The sequence below is a fragment of the Molossus molossus genome, unplaced genomic scaffold, assembly GCF_014108415.1.
Source record: "Molossus molossus isolate mMolMol1 unplaced genomic scaffold, mMolMol1.p scaffold_m16_p_11, whole genome shotgun sequence".
Lineage (NCBI taxonomy): Eukaryota > Metazoa > Chordata > Mammalia > Chiroptera > Molossidae > Molossus > Molossus molossus.
Window position 1 is genome coordinate 103,911,279 of NW_023425346.1, and position 19,909 is coordinate 103,931,187.

Consider the following 19,909-nt stretch of genomic DNA (forward strand, 5'->3'; position numbering starts at 1 on the left):
ATTGATGAGAGAGAACATCGATCAGCTGCCTCCTGCATGCTCCCCGGTGGGGATCTGGCTCACAACCTGGGCATGTGTCCTGACCAGGAATTGAACTGGCGACCTCTTGGTGCATGGGGTCAATGCTCAACCACTGAGCCACACTGGCTGGACCAGGCTTCTTTTTTTTTTTAAGCCCAAAGGGGATATACTCCATGATATGGAAACATTCAAGAGAGGTGGTCAGTCTAGAGGGACCAGTGGAAAGGGCAGCGGGAAATAAAGCGAATGCCACCTGAACATGTATAGTAGGATTGTTTTTCCTTGAAGGCAGGCCTGGCTGTGTAAAGGGGATTTGGAGAGACAGGTTCTGTCTGAGCCTCTGATTCTTTGCATTGGAAGAGCCCATGTATCCAGGGCGGTAGGGAGAGGCGATTCTCCACGGTTTTCAGCCTAGACAGCTGGGCCTAATGTGAAGCCATTATGATTGGTGTAGAAAATCAGTGCTTCCTTTCAGGCAGAAGGAACCGAAAACTGGTGGACAGACACACTGGGCTGTGGCTGAAGGAGGTTCCCTGGCTAGTGTCATCTAAGGTGGATGGAATGGAATCTTCTGTTCTGCAGGCTGCATCCTCCTATGGCTAAGTGCAAAACCCGGGCTGGACTTGCGGCAACCACGCAGTAATCGGAAGACATTAGCAGCTCAGTATCTGGGCCCTAAAGGAATGTTATTTTATTTTTACCGTGGGCCCTCTGAAGGCCTCAGATAACAAGATGCATTTGTCTATCTTGCAGATGGGCTGGCTCATTTCAAATGAAAATCCATGCCAATTGTTGAAAGTTAACCCTGGTCTCAAATAGCGGGAATGGGCCCCAGGCTGTGTTGGTTGAGGTGCCACCATGGCCTCCAACAGAGCTCCCTTCCTCCAACTGGGTTGGCCTTTAAGTCTCTACAGCTGCAGCTGTAAAATTTAGGCGTTTGCCTGTCTTAGCAGCGCTGGTCTGTCAGAGCACCAGGCGTGGTCACCCTAGCAGTGTCTCCCTCCCTTTCGATGTTAAATCACTTGGCCTCGAAAACACCATTTTCCCGGAGTTTGTGAGTTCTTTGGCCACAGAGACGCCAACTTCTCAGTGTTGCAGTATGTGCTCAATATATATTTGATGAATAAATGAACAAGCAGAAGTGAATAAATGAATGAAAACTTACTGAGATGTTGAGACATCATGTATGTGTCATTAATATCAAATTCAGTAACAGTTACACATCTGTTTCACTGTTCATTGCCAATGCTGGCACTAAGACAAAAGAAGTGACATTGTAACATGGGAACAGGTCCGGGCAGAGTGACCCCAAGACCCTGGTTCAGCGCTCAGGGAACAGCTGTACTGCCTGGGGGAAGCACCCACCCTCTCTGAGCCTCCACATCCCCTAACCCGATGGGCTCTGAAAACCTCATTGTGACATGATTACTACCTGGCTCTCATTCTTGAAGTTGGTGGTTCTTGGATCTTAACAAAGAGAGCTTTTTATTGAAACTCAAAAGGTAATACCCATCTGCTTGGGATCCCTACTTCTCCTTGAGGACATGTTGGGGCCACTGCTCCCGGACCCTTGGGTACCAGGAGCTGGTGGACAGAGCTTAAGATGCTATTGGTGGCAATCATCTTGTCCAGGTAGTAGTAGCCAGAGGGTGGTCACGTGCTTTAGAGTACAGTGGGCCCTTGTTTATCGCGGTTAATCAGTTCCACACTCTACCGCGATACACGGATTTCCGCGAAGTTGGGTTCTTTATTATACACAGTCGTCCCTCGCCGCTTGGCGCTTGGACGTTCGCGGCTTCACTCTGTCGCGGTTCTTTTCCGTGATAGAGTGAAGCCTCGAACGTCCAAGCGCCAAGCGGCGAGGGACAACTGTCTTCTTTTTAACTGACTTTATTTTTAAGAGCATTTTTAGGTTCACCACAATAGTGAACAAAAGATACACAGATTGCCCACGTGCCCCCTGCGTCCACACATACATAGCCTCCCCGTTATGAACATCCTCCACCAGAGAGGTACATTTGTTAACGACCGATGAACCCGCGTGGACACCCAGAGTCTACAGCTGACAGAAGGTTCACTCTTGGTGTTGCACATTCCGTGGGTTTGGACAAACACATACTGAAGCGTACCCATCATTAAGGTGTCATACAAGTATTTTCCCTGCCCTTTTAAATAAATGAATAGAATCAGCTAGCAGTCTTTCCGATTTATCTCATTAAATCTGAATGTTCCCTTTCACTCTGAGGTGCGATCCAGATTTCCTGGGCCACACCCTCCTTCACAAGAGACCTCAGGACTCATCTCTCGATTCATTCAGTGCCATGAACGCGACAGGTGCCCCATAAAAGCTCCTTCAGAGATGAGGAAGGGGCAGCAGCACCTGCTGACCGCCTTGGAACCAAGAGCACCGCCTGGCCATGGGCACCGGCACTAGAAACAGCCTCTGCCAGGTCTGGACATCCAGGCCCAGAGAAGGCTGTGGAAGCCCCCGGTCTGAGTGGTGGAAATTGTATTCATGGCATGTTCCTTCTGAAACATAAACACACAAATGGAAAGACCTGTGTTCAGAACATCATGAACAGAGAGGCTGAGCAACTACGTTTGAACCCTGTACTGCATCAGATAATGTAAGGAACCACGATTCTAGAGCCACGAGGGGGCGAGTTGGATGGAAGAGAAACACAACGTTCACGTTAATGGTCAATTTAGCAAGTGCCTGCCCGGTTCCCCACACAGTGGGAAATTTCAGGGTGAAGCACCACCATCTCGGTGCGCTGCCATCATCTCTCTCTCTTCCTCCTTCCTGGGAGCGGGTGTTCCTGTGCGCAGTTAGGGGTAACCTGTTTTAACAAATTGTTTGAGTAAGGACCTTTTCAAACACCTTGGTTAGGGGAGATGCGTCATAAACCAGCAGCAGGTGAGAGATGATCCGTATTTTGCTCTCTCTTTTTTTTCCGCAGCCAAGTCCAGAGTTAGGTGTCAGGTTAGGGTTCAAGCAAGGCTGACCCCTGGAGGCACTAGGCACACCCTGGAGGCTCCGGTCCGCGCGGAAGCGATCCACCCCGGTGCTTCGGGCTGGCCGCCAGGCCGCGCTCCCGCCGCCTTCGCCGCCGCGCTCCCGGGACTCGGTGGCCGGGCTGAGCGCGCGGCCCGCGGCTGCTGCACGTCGCCCCCACCCGCCAGCCCCGCCCCGGAGCGCGTTTCCATTTTAAACCGCCGCCCTCCCGCCCCTCCGCCGCGGCCGGCGCGGCTGCCTGCGCGTCCCAGGCCCTGGGAGTGGCGCAGGCTCCAGAGTCGCGAACTGGGCAGAAAAAGGCCTGAAGATGCGAGCGGGCCCCGCGCCGTAGACAATGAAGCCTCGGGCGCCGCCGCCCGCCCCGGGCCCTGCGCGCCGCGGCAGCACCTGCCGGCGAGACCGTCCCTGCGCCTGACCGCCCTCCCGCCGCCCCGCCCACCCGCCCGCCGGCCCATGGCTGGGCGCTTCGGGTCCGGACCCCCGCACTCCGGCCGCGCGGCACACGGGCCGGTGGGCGCCAAGGGCGCCATCCCCGCAGCTTGAGCGCGGCCCTTGCGGCGAGCGGGGGGCGTGGGCCCTCTCCCGGCGCGCCCGCTCTCCGTCTCGCCCCGCGACCACTGGATGCGGCGGAGCCCAGGCGGGTGGCGCGGCGGCTGCGGCCCCGGGCGACATGTACCTGCTGGACGTCAGCGACGAGCCGGCGTCGCCACCTGCGGACGCGATGCCGCGCGGGACGCCCCCCAGGAAGACAGTCTACCGCATCTCCGTGACCATGGTCAGGAAGGAGCAGCTGGCCGCCCTGAGTCCCGGCGGTCCCGACCCGCGTCCCTCTCGGAGGCTCCGGCCCGCGCGCTCCCCCGACGCGCCCGGGCGGCTGGTGGAGGAGGAAGAGGCAGAGGCGGCGGCGGCGGCGGCGGGCACTGAGGACCCAGAGTGCCGCCGGCCGCGCGCCTGGGACTTCCGCACCTACCGCACACGCAGCACCGGGCAGCTGGAGCTTGGGCGACTCCGGCCGTGCGCACGCGGTTCAGGGCCCACGGACCTGGCTGGCAATCCCCCGGCCGTGGAGCAGGAGCCCCGCTCACCCACTCCCGGCAGCCCCGACGTGGAGGGGCCCGGGGCCGTGCCCCTGCGGCGGAGCCTCAGCTTCAGGCACTGGAGCGGGCCCGAGGCTACGCAGGACCGGGCCCTGGGCCGCGGGAGGCGCCACAGCAGCTCCGGGAGCTTGGCCTGGGCGCCGGGCGGCGAGGCCTTGGCCGAACCCAGGATCGTCCCGGAGTCCGAGTCCAGCGCACAGCCCGCCTCGGAGAAACGCAACACCCTGGACGTGGGCGAGGTGCTCAGTAAAAACGATGCGCTCTCGGACTTGGAGCGCTGGGAGCGCAGCAAGAGCAAGAACCGCACGCTGGACAACAGCGACCTGCAGCGGCTGGAGCGTGCGCGGGCGGCGGCCGCCGGTCCCAGCGCGGCCTCGGAGCACAGGCTGCTGCGCTTCTTCAGTGGCATCTTCGCGCGCAGGGACGGCGCGCCCGGCGGCGGGCCCTCCCCACGAAGCATCGCCTCGCGGCCCCGCGGCTACTTCAGCCTGCGGCGCGCCCCGGCCGACGCGCACTCGTCCAGCGCCGAGAGCATCGATGGGTCCCCACGCAGAGGTGTGCGGCGCGGCCGGGGTGGGAGGGAGTGGTGGGAACTGGCCTGGCCGCGCAGCTGGCCTGCCCAGCGGGCTGCGCTGGGACGTGAGAGCAGCTAAGGGACCTGGCTTCTCAAGTCTCTAGCCGGCAAGCCGTCCTGCTGCTGTGAACTCGGGTACTGCGGTAATCATTCTGACCCCTCTTCCAGCCGCGGGAGGTGACACCTTTTGACCTGAGCCCCTGGGAGAGATCACCTTGTCCAGTGGGGCCTCTCTCGCGCGGGGGCGGGCGCAGCCCTCTCCACCGGCAGGCTCTAAGCCGGCAGCTAGCTGCCTGCGGGCTGCTCCGGGAGCCGGCCTTCGGTCCTGCACCCCTTGGTCGGGAGAAGCAGCCTTCCTCTTAGTTACTGTCTTCCTCTGCCTCCAAGCCTAGTGTCCCTGTAGGCGCCACCTTGAAGGGTACTGTCAGGACTGTGCTGTGGCCTTGGCTGTTTGCCGGCTCTCTTTCTGGTAAGGGAGTTGCCCGTGGTCAGGGATACAGCCCCTCTTCCCCCGGCCTCCCGGGCAGGAGGTGTGTCAGGAGAGCCCGTTTCCTGGGCGTGCGTTCTGGTATGCAGGCGGGGAAATCACAGCCCTGCGGCCTGTCCTGAAATCTCGGTCCTCTGTTGGCTTATACTTCCCGACCAGGGCCTTGCAGAGAAGGTTCCCAGGACGTGTGATAATATCCTGGTGCAAGAGTCAGGAAGCCTCTGGTAGTGTTTGAGGGTCAGAATCCTCCAGCACCTGCAAAACACAGACCCCATCTTGCCATGTATCTGGGTATCACTCTGAAGGGAGAGGCCCAGGTGGGCCGGGGAGTCTCTTGGGACGGCCTGGGTGGGGGAGGCCTCAAGATGTGGTCCCCACACATTTCCCCACTGAAAGATCCTTAGGCTAATCACCGAAACCCTGCTGCAGCTGCAGGCATGGCCGGTACAATACCTGTCAGCTGCTCTCTCATCTGCCCTGGGGAGAGGATTCCTTCCTCCTGAGGGCACCTGACCTGACTGCCCAGGGGGCATATTAAAACCAGCCAGTGCAAAGAAATGAGTGCCCGGCTTTAGTGTCTTTAAGGTAACCTGAAGACAAATAATGTCGTGTTCTGCTATGCTTCCAGTGATCCTCCCAACATGAGAATATTTGAAACCAAGAAGTTGAATGTGCTGTCGTGTTAAAAGTCTGGTTTTTTTCTTAGTGAGGGTACAGTGTAACATACCTGTTGCCAGACTGGTGTTAGTTGAACTTGTTGGATTTTATTTTGTTTAAAATCCATGTTGCTTTATTATTATTTTTTGATAGTTTGAAGCAAGACATGTGAATGGTTTATGCACATGTGGTCGAGTTATCTACATTGTCAATGTCCTTAGGTACTAGACAGCCAGATGTCTTGAGGAGGTGTTTGTCTCCAGGTGACACTTGTTGACCGATGTCTTTATCAAATGATGTGTCAGTGGTGTGGGCCTTACACTTCACCCCAAGGTCTTTTTTTTCTTCAATTACAGTTAACATTCAATATTATTTTATATTAGTTTTAGGTGTACAGCATTGTGGTCAGACATCCATGTAATTTACAAAGCGCCTCCCCCCCAAATTCTAGTACCCACCTGGCACCATACATAGTTCTTACAGTATTACTGACTGTTCCTTGAGCTGTGCTTTGCATCCCTGTGACTGTTTTGCACATCATGTGTTTTAACTTGCCTTGGGAAACTTGCTATGGAAGGTACCACGTTTTATTCCAGCCATTATTCATCCCATCATCCCATCGATCCTGCCCACACGCTCTGGAAGTATTTAAAACTCTTTGAGTTACTTTGTTAAAACAATTGGTTTGTATGAAGTTGCTACTTCCCTTGGTGTTCGGTAGGCAGCTCAGTTCCCTCTCTAATAGTAGGCTTGCGTCTGCCTGCGTGGGCTTTGTAGAAAATAGTAATTACCGCCCGGGTTCCAGACAAGTATGCATCATGGAGGGAGGGCACGAGGGGGAAATGCAAACAGGAGGTAGAATAAGGCAAAGTGGGTAAAAGCATTGGATGGGGTGTTTCCTTTTGTTCAGATGGTGGATAGTGGATTTGGAATACCGAAGGTGTGGAACTCATTGGAAGTGTTCCCTCCAGGGCAGTAGACCACGAACAAGAGTGATAGCCGTAATCATGCTTGGTTTCTTTGTTCCTTGTGGTCAGCCCTTCTCAGGGTGGAGTTACTCGGTCTGTGGGTTGTGTAGGAAATGTTAATGAGCTGGGTCATAGCACCCCGCTGTCAGAATTCCTCTATTCTGAGTTCTAGGCAATCACAAACAAGCCGCGTTTTTCACCTGCCTGTGGCTAACATACCTGAAATGTCAAGGATTTTAAGATACTTGTGCCCGGCCAGCGTGGCTCAACGGTTTAGTGTTGACCCTGCACCAAGAGGTCGGTTTGATTCCTGGTCAGGGCACATGCCCAGGTTGTGGGCCCGATCCCCAGTGGGGGGCACGCAGGAGGCGGCCAATCCATGTTCTCTCTCATCGATGTTTCTACCTCGCTCCCTCTCCCTTCCTCTCTCTCTAAAATCAATAAAGGGGAAAAAAAAAAGCTATTTGTAAGGTCACAGCTTTCAGGGTTCTTGTTTTGTTACACGCTTCCCACCTTTTATATGTTTGCTTCCTGTGACATCGTTTTTCAGAATTAAGGTGCTAGGTTTTGAGTTTGGGGTGAAGGGTAGCAATCGGTCGCAGTGATGCAGGCCCAGCTTCTCTGGATGCCCGTGGGTGGAGGTGCACGAGGCCTTGCCCAGATCATGGGGCCAGGTGGGTTTGCAGGACTCCGAAAATGGGGATTTTAGCAAGGCAACGGGGTACGGGTTCCAGAACTCGGCCTGTGTGGTCAGGCAGCACCCTGTCATCAGACACTAATGATTCGTAACAAAGCCTGAGACATTCGCACTTGGTAGCATCACTGCTTTGCCACCAGAGTCTGCTGGACACTTGTGAGTAAAGCTCCCATTTTCCAGCCTTTTTGGATTTCAGGACTACAGATCAGCTATTGTGGACTCAGGGTGTGACGTACATCAGAGGACCGTCACTAGTTCCTTTAAGTCTTGGCCACAGTGTTAAAACGTGAGGTTTGCAGGAAATGAGGAAATTGTCGTGTAGCCGACTGTCCTCCTGTCCGGCTCTTCCAGCTGCTGCGTGTTTGCGTTGACTGTGGCAAAATCACTTTGAAGGCTATCACATCAGTAGTTTCGATGGTTTACTTGGCTTCTTCGAGTTATGCGCTTAGTCTTAGGCAATGTACCGATGCTAGTATTAGGGAAGCAAGATGCTTAGAGTCTCATGTTAAAACACACGCAGGCTTCCACATCACATACCTGTGATTTTCCTGTGTTCTTAACTCCAGGCGCCAGGTGGAAGGCTCGAAGCGCCTAGCTCTGTCGGAGGCGTGTCTCATACGTGGTAATCCAGTTGGTTCTTGTTAGCCTAGGCTCTTTCTCTCCCTTCCCCTGATGTGTGACAATCGCTGCCCGAGATCCAGGACAGCTGTTTCTCTGTAAGGTTCCTAACCATGTCGGAGCCCAGAGGTTTCAGAGAGCCCGGTGTCAGATCAAGGGCAGCTTCCTGTCACCTGATCCACATGTATTAGGGCAGTCTGTTTACACAAGTATCATTTAATACAGATCAAATGATAAATGATTAATTGCATGGTAGGGTGTCACTTTGCATCCCAGCCAGCCCGCTAGCACTCTCGGAAGCCACCACAGCAATGCCAGCCCAGGGCTGCACGAGTCTGTAGGGTGTTCTCTCGCTGTCCGGGAGGATTGATTACAGCAATAAAGTGATTCATTGATAGCCCTGACTGAGGCTATTAGTGTTTTAGATTAGTAATTTACAACTGATTTTTGACAGCCTGCTTTTTATGAGTGGCTTTGTTCTTTAATTTCTGCTCCCCTTGATTTGTATCCCTCGATTTCTGAAACACAACACATAAACTATTTCATATAGTTTAAAAGAAAAAAAAACTTGAGTGGAGAAGGAGAGGAAGCAGCAATGAAATGAAACAAAGTTATGGACATAACTTGATACATCTTAATTTTTAAACTTGATTTGTTACAGAAAAGGACTTGGGTTTTTAAGAAAAATGTAACTTAGCTTCTCGTTGGAAACATTTCGGAAACATTTTGAATTAATCACATACTCAGTATTTAGGGATCCACTTGCTTTTTACAAATGACTTCAGATAGCAATTTAGGGCGCTCAGTTTTGTTGTTGTTGTTGTTATGAGGTTGGACTGCTCCCCGAGACAGAGCCCACTTAGGATACAGGCGATGCTGCGGAAGGCCAGCCACGCCCCTCTGAGCAGGCTCTGGATGCTGGGCTTTGTCTTGCTGTGTTTATAGTCTCCCGTTGGAGCCTGTGTTTCAGTGTAGTCACCTGTTAGCATCTTTTTCTCATGTCATCCTGAGACCAAAGCCATGTTCAAACCCCATCTGCTAAAGGGGTTCTCCAGGGTCAGCATAGGCCCAGTGCAGTGGTCTGGCCAGCTACACAATTAACAAATACCTTTTGTTTGGTAGCGGCCCAAGCATAAAGCCCCAGCACTCCTTTTATTTTCTCGTTTGTTATTGAGTCGTCTTGTTTTTCTGTTGTGCGAGCAAACACTTGCTGAGTTTCTGTGGTGGGTTCTGCAGCAGGAGAGGGGAGCAGGGCCCAGGTCCTGTCTCCAGAGGTCAGTAGGCTGCTGGGGGAGATGAGGAGGTTCTAGGGAGTCACAGCTTCCTGGGATACTTAGGGAAGGTATGACTGTATTTCTCTGCATCACACCTCCGTTAGGGCACTGATCCCAGGGTGTTCATGTCTGCCAACCCTAACAGGGAGTCCCTCTTGCGCAGAAAGTCCCTCTTGTATTGCAGGGTTAAGAGCATTATCGTTGGCATGTAGACTTTTGATAACTGCTTGTGGGGGGAATCAATGAAAGGACTGGGGGACACAAAAGGCAACAAGTGTCCTTGAGTAGGAGAAGGAGTTAATGAAGGCCTCACAGAGGGGTAAAGTGATTTGGGTCTTGCAGGATCAATAGGAGTTTGCCAGGTGGACTATAGAGGGGATTCTGTACGAGCAAGCTGGTCAGGGTTTCTATAGTTAGCTCCTAAGAAATCATATTTTTTGGCCCAGATTTACATGATTAATGCCAACATCAAGTATCAAAAAGGATGTTATGTTTTCCACAATGAGCTTTTTTTTAAAAAAAAAAAAAATGTATTTTTTTGTCATAGGGTTTTTCTTTTCTATAGGGATCCACTTTAAGTTATTGTATTTTTTACCCCTGTAATGATTTGAAACAATTGTGTCAATTTACAATGATGTCACAGTGAGTAAAATAATGGACAAGTGAAGGTTTTGTTTGTTGAGGACAGTGGCTGAGGTGGAGTGTGTGCAGCTGTGGTTGGACCTCAGGTGATGGGCAGAAGCGCGGTGTTCAAGTCAGCAGATTAGAAAAAAGAAGGGTGATCTCTCGCCTGTGCACCATCTCCAGAGAGGTGCCATCTGCCCACCACTGTTTGGTCAAGGTTTTGTTCAGCCCACAATGGGGTCCACCGTGGTACTTGATACCAACTTGTTTGCAGGTGCCCGCCTTAGAATTCCGTTTCTTGTCTGTTGCAGCTGACGGGGCATCACCTTTGTCTCTGGCTCATTTACTGGACACGTCGCTGCGCACGCACCTGTCATTTGAAGAACATTAGTGCGTGCCTCTTCTTGGCAGGTCTAAATACAGGCATGGGTCTTGGCCTTTTGTTTTCCCATAATCTCCTGTTGTTTTCGTTTTTGTAGTTGGCTTTTAGTTCTAACATCACTCACGGAGGAGAAGTCTCAAAGCGCATAAAGATATGATTCCGCGGGTCAGAGATGGGAAGACTCTTCACTCATTCGGTACCTGGGTGTACCAGCCAGCGGCATGCGGAGGGGTCACCTGGCTTCTCCTTATCTAACAAACGGAGATGATTTCAAGAGGCACCTTTTAGTTGAAAGGGAGGGGGAGGGTTCTGCTCTCACACAGCCTGTGGCCGGGACAGTACCATGTCGGATCTCTCTGGTGTGATTCTTGGGTCCCAGGTTTTGCATGACGTAGGGAGCTAGCTGTTTTGGTCTTTATCCAGGGACCGTCTCTGGGGCCCAGTGGACACACATTCTCTGGGTGGATGTCCATTCGTTTGAGATGGTTCACAGGGAGTCCTGTGTTCCCTCGTCCTCCGTGCCTGTCGTGGCGAGGGCTCCTTTCAGGGACCTGCTGACCGTCACACACTTGGGGATTGACTCCGAGAACAATGCCCCGGCCTTTCTGGCGCAGCCCTGCCTTCTCCGGACACCAGATCAGAATCACCGAGATGCCGCTTCTTCAGCTGCGGGGGTTGGGGGCTGGCGGGGGTTGGTCCAGTTGGTACGTTCCTGCCCCGATCCGCAGGGGCTTTACAACAATAGAAATCCCCGATGGTTTGTGAAATACAAGAAACGGGATTTGGGACTTAGGGTTGCACATCTGTATTTTTGGTTTTTTATCGTTGACCCCCTCCTCCCTGCTCCCAGGGTTGCACCTTTGTAACTGTTTCCTGTGACTCAAGGCCGGCTGCCCAGCGACTGACACAGTTACTCGGGCGTGGCAGTCCTGAGCAGGCTGGTCCCTGCCACACAGCTCGCGTGGCTCCAGGGCACTTGGATCTTTTTGTTCTGGTTATTTCAGTTGCCAAACCAGAATCCCGAGCTTCTGAGTCTGATTGCTCTTGCATCGATGAGTAGATGCCTAATCTGCTTTCCTGATCGCTTCATGGACTGTTCTGGAAGCCAGGTTCATCGAATTGAACCTGGAAGTGTCAGGACTTGTCTCCCAGGATTTGAGAAGCAGACGTAAGAGGGACCCAGCATTTGTTAGCGCTGATCAGTGGGATGCACAGGGCAGGAGCCATTCGACTCGGAATGAGGACGTGCCCTCTGCCAAGCAGAGCCGGCACACCTGGGCGTACCCGCCTCCTTACATGGGAGGCTTTTGTCACCGGAGGTGTTCAAGCAAGGGGAGCCAGGGACTCTGGGGAGGCTCCTGTGTTTGTCACCTGGAGGCTTAGAATTGGTGGCCGGAAAGCCCTGTCCTGGCTTTAAACTCCCCAGTTTTTCCAGGGTCTAGAACTTCGATGACTCTGACCCTGGTCTTCACTCCGGGTGTGGCTCTCTCCCAGCCTAAGGAAAGGGAGGTGTTTCTGTCCGGACTGTCCTCGGCCTGGCCTGGCCACCCCGCTTGTGGCCCCTGCTCTGTTCTGCTCACCTGAGACTGGAATTCTGCCTGCCAGCCGGAACCATCCACCCCACCTCCCCTCTGCCCCCAGGAGCTGCCCGGGGCTGGGGCCTTCTGGGCTCTGGTTGGGCCATCAAGATCTCAGGACGCCGATGCCATCGTCCCATTGGCATCAGGGGTGAGGTGTGAGTGTGACTTCAGCCTGCTTCTCGCACAGCCTGGACTGCCTTCCCTCAGCGAGCGCCTGACTCAGAACCGCCGGCGGGTGTGAGGGGCGCGTCCGTGTGACCTGGAGGGGGAGGGTCAGCTTGCGGCGGAAGAGGGTGCTGTGCCGTGGAGGACGCAGTGTTCCGAGTCCTGAGCTGCGACACTCAGGCCACTGAGACGCTGGGTAGGTCACTCATCCCGAGACCCTCTGCCTTGTTCATTTTAAAAAAAAATTTTTTTTTTCTTCTTTTTTTTTTTTTATCCTCACCTGAGGATATTTTTCCATTTTTTGTACAGATAGAGTGGGAAGGAGAGAGAGGAAGAGAGAGAGAGAGAGAAACATCGATGTGAAAGGGACACATCGAGTGGCTGCCGCCCGCACAACCAACCAGAGCCGGGGACAAACTGCAACTGAGGTACGTGCCCTTAGCGGGAACCGAACCTGGGTCTCTCCGGACCGCAGGCCGACGCTCCAACCGCTGAGCCAAACCGGCCAGGGCATTTTTTAAAATTTTTAATTGATTTTTTTTTTTTTTTTTTTTTGAGAGAGAGGGAGGGAGACGGAGCAAGATAGAAGCATCTGTGAGAGAGAAGCATCAACATGCATCAGCTGCCTCCCGCACGCCCCCTGCTGGGGACTGAGCCTGCAAGGCAGACATGTGCCCTGACCGCGAATTGAACCAGCGACCTCTTGGTGCATGGGTGGGTGCTCAGTCACTGAGCCACACCGGCCGGGATGCCTTGTTCATTTAAATCCCTGTTTCACTGCCACCTGGCTGGTCCCCAGGAAGGCTGGCAACAACCGTGAGAACAGGCACCCTGCTCTGCAGCCCGGCGGTACCTTCTTTGCTTTTGAATGGTTACCTAGGATGTTTTGCAAAAGACCCAGAGATAGAAAATGTCAGCTATGTGGACATACTTGAGTTTATACCTGCTGTGAGCAACACACCTGCCCAGCTGGGCCACATGCACCCCTAAAGCTGCAACAGGTATCAGTTAATCCGGTATTTTGTTTTTATTACATCATCCTTTATTATCCTGTGATCGTCAGTGTACTACTTCTTATTTAAACTTTCTTTTTCCAAGTACAGTTGACATTCAACATTTTATTAGTTTCAGGTGTTCGGTATAGTGGTTGGACATTGGTGTAGCGCACAAAGCGATCCCTCTGATAAGTCTAACAGCGCACGCACATAGCTATTACGATATTGTGGACTGTCCCCTAGGCTGTGCTCTGCATCCTCGCGACTGTTTTGTTACTGCTACAGCTACCAGTTCTTTTTCACTGTTCACCCTTGTACCTTAGAGTTACACACGGAGAGAATAGAATCATCTCGTCCCTTTGGCTTACCCTCGCCCTTCTCTGTTCATGCAACGAGAGGGTCACTGTGACTTCGCAGCGTATGGATTTGCTTCTGTCCCGATGGAGGCCAGAGCGTCTTCCCCACAGCTCCGCTGAGCGCCTGAGCCTCCCCAGAGGAGCCTGTCCTTGTCCTGCACAGTGACCGGTGCCCCTCCTGGGGACGGCTCAGCCTTCACAGCAGTGAGCCCCACACGGTGTATTTACCAAGTTTGTTCAGGGCGGTGGAATGGGACAAAGGTGGTTGGAACTTCCCACATCGTCTTCAAATGTTGAGGTTCCCTAAGGCATAATGATTCACCTGGTGGCACTGAGCTTGTGTGGGTCCCAGGCCGGCAGTTTGACCCTGTTGTTTATAAAGTACAGTCTTCGCCTCTAACTCGTGGGTGTACCTGGTTCCAACCCCCGAGGATGCCCGAACCTTGGAGAGCGCCGGACCTTGTGTGGACGGTGTTTCCTGTGTATTGGAACTCGGCGTAAAGTTTAACTCATGAGCCAGTCACAGTACGAGATTAACGTTGGCTAGTGACAAAGTGGAAGTTACAACACTGTGCTGTAATAAAAGCCATGTGGCGGCCCCACCCCTGTGGGGCGCCTTCAGCGTGGGGATGCTGGCCAGCGGGGCGGTTCACATCCTGGGCCCGCATGCGATCTCATCACGATACTCGGAACGCCGTGCAATGTAAAACGTATGAATTGTTTACTTCTGGGAGTTTGCACGTAACACGTTCAGACCATGGCTGGCCACCGGCAACCGAAACCAGGGAAAGGGAGCCCTCCACTTGGGGCGCAGGCACTGCGGCTTGATCACTGAAGGTTGGCCCTAGAACTTGGTCCTCGTGTGCCAAGTTGACCCAGTGAGAGGCGCCAGGGTTCCATGGAAGAGGTCAGAGGGCAGGCGCTGCCGTTGGCCATGCTTCCTCGTGGGGACCTCGCCTGACACTGGAGCGTGGTGACCAGATGCACACTCACACAGAGGGAGACGGTCTGCTTGTCTGTGGGGAAGGCTCAGGGGTTCAGAACCAGCAGCACGGAGCAGGCGTAAGCCTTCGCTCTGGCTGCGGGAGGGGCACCGGGCTGAACCTGTGGGCGTGGACGGAGCGGGGCGAGTGTGGTGCTGGTGTCCAGAGGGCTCGCGGGCCTGGGAGCCGTGACTGCCGTGGCCGTGGCCGTGGGCCCAGTGCTGGGCAACTTGACGTGCGATGCCCATGCCCGCTCTGTGGCGCTCGGTGGGCCAGAGAAACGGCCCAGATGGCCTCTTGACATCAGAGAGAGGCTCTGAGGGTGGACAGCTTCTCCCGTGTCCTTTGCATGGAGCAGGTGACATCCATTTGAGCTGGCGCAGACTCACGCAGCGTCCCTTCAGGTGGCATCCTAGCACGGGCCCCCATAGGCTGTGTTTCATCTTCCCGGGAACCTTTCCTTCTGATGCTTCTTAGGCCGACTGTCATCTTCAGGCCTCCTCAGGGAGCGTGCCGTGGCCCCCAGAGGTTCTGCTTAGTCACGCCCACCTGCTGGCTCGTCCCACCTGGGCCAGCGCTGGGGCCGTGAGCGCCAGGTGAGTGCCCAGGGCCCGCCATTGCTGTTCAGATGCGGCCTGCAGCCTTTTCCTGTCCTCCCGCCGGTCAGTTTGCTCGCCTGTGAGAGTTCTTGTCCTTTGACCCCGCTCTGACCCTTCTGAGGACCTCCCCCAGGGAGACAGCACACTCAGCCCCCCAAGGTGTTATTCCCGGCCTGGCGCCTCTGTCCTGAGCTCACTCCCACCCCACTCTAGTCACCCGCCTTGTCCTCCCTCTTTCCCCAAGACAGACAGACAGACAGACACACATTCATTGGCTTTGCCCAACCATCTTTACACTTGAGGTCGCAGGTTCACGACACAGGAGTGAACGCTGAGGGTAATAGAACCTAAAAGTAACACAGTTGTCCTCATTCTTACATCTGCCGTTGGCCTCGACCAGCACTTCGCCGGTAGCACCCCCTGGCTGAAGGGTTGTTGGCGTTTCAGAGTAGATCGTCGCCCGGGTACTACCCCGAGTTAGAGGAGCTCCCTCACTGCCGTCTGCGGACAGTCAGCCCCGGCGCAGGGGTTTACACAAACGGAAAGGACGAGGTTATGGACAGGGGAACTGGTTCAGCATCAGTGTCGGTGAGACTTAGTTTCCAAGGTGCAGACACGAAGTCGCATCCGGCAGAGGGGCCCTTGGCTTGCGTGTTTCATGTTGCTGTCCTGCTGCGCTGGTTGTGGGGTGCTGGGCTTCGTATGGAGTGGGGAACCCCCGTGAGGGCCGTTCCAGCTGCTCATGGTTTCCAGGGGCCGTCGCTGGCCGGTCCCTCGTTGCTGGCCGCCGAGCCTGAGCTCTGGCAGAGGGCAGGGCTTTGTGAAGAGCAGGGCTTTGTGAAGGGCCGGCCTCCGAGTCCTTCCCCTCCCCCTCTGCTCACCCGTGGAGGCCCGATTAGATTCGAGAGCGGGCAGGTGTCCCCAGTGTCCCCGGGGCTGGGGAAGGGGTGAACCCTGGCTCTAAAAGTGAACATTTTTTTTTTTTTTTTTAAATCCTCACCCGAGGATACTTTTGCATTTCTCTTCAGATGGAGTAGGAGAGAGAGTGAGGGAGAAACTGATGTGAGAGAGACACATCGATTGGTTGCCTCCTGCACGACCCCGACTGGGGCCAGGACCGAACAGTCACCGAGGTACGTGCCCTTGACCACAATCGAACCCGCGACTCTTCGATGCGTGGACTGACGCTCTAACCTGAGCCAAACCAGCCGGGGCTAAACGTTATTTTCAGCACCAGACTCTGGCTAGTCGCCACCCAGCAAATTTGCATTCCTCAGGCAGTTAATTTTCCAGGCTGCAGGGGACTTTGGGGACGTTTATTCTCTTTCAAGGCTGAAGATGGCTGCTGGTTCACACTGAGGGAGACCGAGCTCTGGGGTTCCACGAGGTGATGCTGGCAGGGTTAGCGCCCCGAGGTAGCACGGCTCCCTGACGCCTGCCAGACCCCGGGGCTTCATCCTCAGGCCTCCTGCGAAACGCGACTTTGATTTGTAGTCAGTGTGATAAATGTGATAGTGTCTGGAGCCATGCGAATCCTGAAAAGGTCACTCACATACCAGGTTAAAACTGTTGGTGTACGAAACGTCCGAACCTGTAGAGAATCTTTATGAGTTGACTGGAACCAAACTGTTGACCTTGCCGGGGGATCCAGATCTCAGATGCTCGGGGCAGGGACAGTTTCGCAGTTTCTTTTACGCTTTTGGAATGAAGGCGGGAGGGAAGGAAGAGCACTTGGAGGTGGGGGAAAACGGGGCGGCTTGGATTAAGGGGTAGCCAACGAGGTCATGTGCTCTCTCCGGTGTGGTTAACTTCTCCAGCTAATTTCCAAGGGGTGGTAACCTAGACGCGCAGAAACTAAGGACAGGGTCTGCTTAAGGCAAAGGTAAACCTGTCACTAAAGAAGCTGTGTGCCTGGGACCACCCACCGTGACCTGCCCAGTTAGGCCTTGAGGATCGGATCACCCTGGGAGGTTACTTTCCATAGATCCCCTGTTGTCGTCCACACAACCCATTTGGGGTGAGGTTCCACACTTGGACGTCCTTGGTGCCTGTTGGTTACAGTTTGATAAAACAGGCAGAGAAAATTGTGTTACGCCCGGTGGCCGGTGTGGGAAACAGTTTGTGCAGATGGCCAGTGAGTTCTCCTTGTTTCTCAGGAAGTAGTCTGGGATTGGTTAGGACGTTTGCAGACTGAGATCTGCAGAAGGATGAGCCAGCATCTCTTTTGAGGGGAAAGCACCCACTCCGGGAGGTTATCCTGCCCTGAGGCGGTCCTGGATCTGCCCAGAGTTGGGAGGCGGTCCTGGATCTGCCCAGTGGTGGGAGACGGTCCTGGATTTCTCCTCCCGACCTCTCTGGGCAGACAAGCAGGCCTGAGCCTTTAGTCTTATCTCCGGGGCCTGTGGCTGGCCGGGCACTTGTACTCTGTGTCAGAGTCCTCGGTGTGCCCAGTGGGGTGTGGGGTCCTGGCATATATTTGGGGAGCACTATTCCTTCCTCTCCCACAGTTCCTGGAGCCAGTGAGGGTCCCATCAGCTCAGGTGCCCTCCACATCCCCAGCCCCCAAGCTTGAGGCACATCCCTGCACCCCCCCCCCCAGGTTGCGCTCAGAAAGGCAGGTGCACCGCGCCTGGCGCCAGGCTCTGCTCAGCCTGTGGGGCACTTCCCGTCCCCCGGAGGTGTGGCAGGCGTCAGAACTCTTCCCTTATGCTGCTGTGGTCTCGCCCATCTCGCCCGTGCGTGTGGCTCGTGCCCTTTGTGACCCACGGATCTCTGCTGTGGCTGAGATGAAGTCCAGCCCGCATCCCCGGGCGGAGGGAATGCGTGTTGGAGGGCAGGCAGGGAGGGTGTGCCCAGCAGCGTGTGGCCAAGGTCTGGGCCAGCCCCAAGTCTGGTGCTCACCCAACTGCTATTTGAGGACTAGACCGATTGTGCCTATTTTTAGGCAGATTTTGTTGCTCTGTCACAAAAAGGCAGGAACAGTCACAGGGCCGCACCTACGTGGTTTTGCCAGCCAGCTGGGCGCTCCTGGAGCCACTTGCAGAGGTCGGTCCCTTGGTTCTAGCCACAGCCCTGTGAAGTAGGTCATGGTGCCCTAGCTCAGCCGGACGGATGGGCCATGTCCAGAGAGGTAGCTAATAGCCATGCGTGGACAGGTAGAGCTGGTGGAGAGATTAAGAGCTGAGCCCAAGGCTGCCTCCAGGGTCCTGCTGTCGTCGGCAGGTGGCAGTGGGGATCTCCCCCGACCTCATTCCTCTCAACCCCGTGGTGAAGGATGCACGCCATTCCCACCGATGGGGCCTCCTCCTGTTCAGAGCAGCCCTATAGCCAGGGTGCCGTGTGGGGGTGCGTGTGCACGTGTGTGCACAGGGGGTGTGCGTGCGTGTGCACGGGGTGCGTGAGCGCACATGTGCATGGTGTGTGCGCGCGTGTGCACAGGGTGCGTGTGTGTGTGTGCATGAGGTATGCGTGTGCACGGGGTGTGCGTGCGCGTGTGCACAGGGGGTGTGCGCGCGTGTGCATGGGGTGTGTGTGGGTCAGGTCTTGCTGCGGGACTTGGCCGCCGGGCTGAGCCTGTGGGGTCTGTGCAGGTGGGCCATGGGCTGGCTCTCACTCTGCACCCCTGCCGGGGAGATGGGTGCTCAGAGATCAGGCAGGGTACTTTGCTTCTGGACCACACTGCCAATTAAGGACATTTAGTGGCGTGGACTTTTTTTTAAGAATGCTGCTTCTGTTTATTTTCTGGGGACCGATGTTGTCTGGTGGTGGGTTTATCTCGTGGCTGCGCGGTGAAAATAAGGCCGTCGCGAAGGCGAGGAGGACCGGGAGCCGGCTCTCCCTGCTCTCTGGTGTCCGGCTCTCTGGATGCAGTCCCTCCTCCCTGGGCACCGCGGGTCCAAAGGTGCTCCTCTTATCGCTTCCTCGGGGAGGAGGCTCTGACTTCCTGGCTCACACTTGGGGCCGGTGCAGGGGCCTCCCTTTTATTGTTCAGAGGACACATTTTTAAAACAAAGGACCCTGGGAAGCTAGGCCAGAAGGACTTTGACCGCCCCCACCCCACCCTTTTGAAGGTGAAGCCAGCACCTGGCCTTTTAAGGGCATTTCAGGCCCGCAGGCCCCGCCCTGTGCCTGGCAGGCCCGGCTCTGCTACACTGTGTCCCAGAGGGACAGCCCAAATCGGAGCATCTGAAATTGTACGTTTCAAACATTTAGGCACAGGTTTTAGTTTAAAATAAAAGTGGTAACCAAGAAGCAAACCGTGGTTTACTCTTAGCCCTAGGGTTAGAGGGCGGGCTGGATACACGCCTCAGCGGTCCAGAGGTTCGGGGGTTCGGCTGTCCCCCAGGCCCCGGGGGCTGTGCTTGGCCAGGCAGCCTTCCCCACGGGGAGACCGAGTCGGCTTTGGTGGGTGCACTGGTCTTCATTGGTATCTTTGGGTGAAGTGGTGGTGTTTTTTCCCTGCTCCTGATTTTCCCTTTTCACTCCAGTCCTGTATTGGTTTCGCGAAGTCCGATCGGTGGTTTTATTCTCAGAACTCTAAATCCAGCCGCGCAAACTCGTGCAGTCTGGGCCCGGGGGTTTGGCGTGGATTCCCGGCTTCTATTTTAAATGTGCCAGGAGCCTTCTTGGAAGTTACTCCCAGTTCCTCTCTGATGAGGCTGTGAGCCTGGGATCTCAGAGCCCTGGGGTGGGGGTTGTTCACGCGAAAATTCTCCTCTCCCTCCAGATTTTAGCCCCTAGGCTGGGCACGGCCCAGGGAAGCTCTCCTTGGGGGGACGCCAGCTCTGCGGTCCGTGCTGGGGCCTTCTTCCCCCGC

General features: G+C 55.0%; 1 protein-coding gene across 8 annotated transcripts in view; it reads left to right on the forward strand.

Moving 5' to 3' along the window:
• AGAP1 (ArfGAP with GTPase domain, ankyrin repeat and PH domain 1) overlaps window positions 1-19,909 on the forward strand; it is a 479,358-nt gene that overhangs the window by 126,436 nt on the left and 333,013 nt on the right. For 2 of the 8 annotated variants that reach the window (XR_004958681.1, XM_036254516.1), the window contains exon 1: window positions 3,708-4,689. The exons of the other annotated variants lie outside the window; for them this stretch is intronic. Coding sequence is in view for 1 of the 2 variants with exons in the window: in XM_036254516.1 (XP_036110409.1) it covers window positions 3,708-4,689 (982 nt within the window). In the remaining variant the exon portion in view is untranslated. Of the gene's footprint in view, window positions 1-3,707; window positions 4,690-19,909 lie in introns of those variants that run through there. 8 annotated transcript variants of the gene reach the window in all.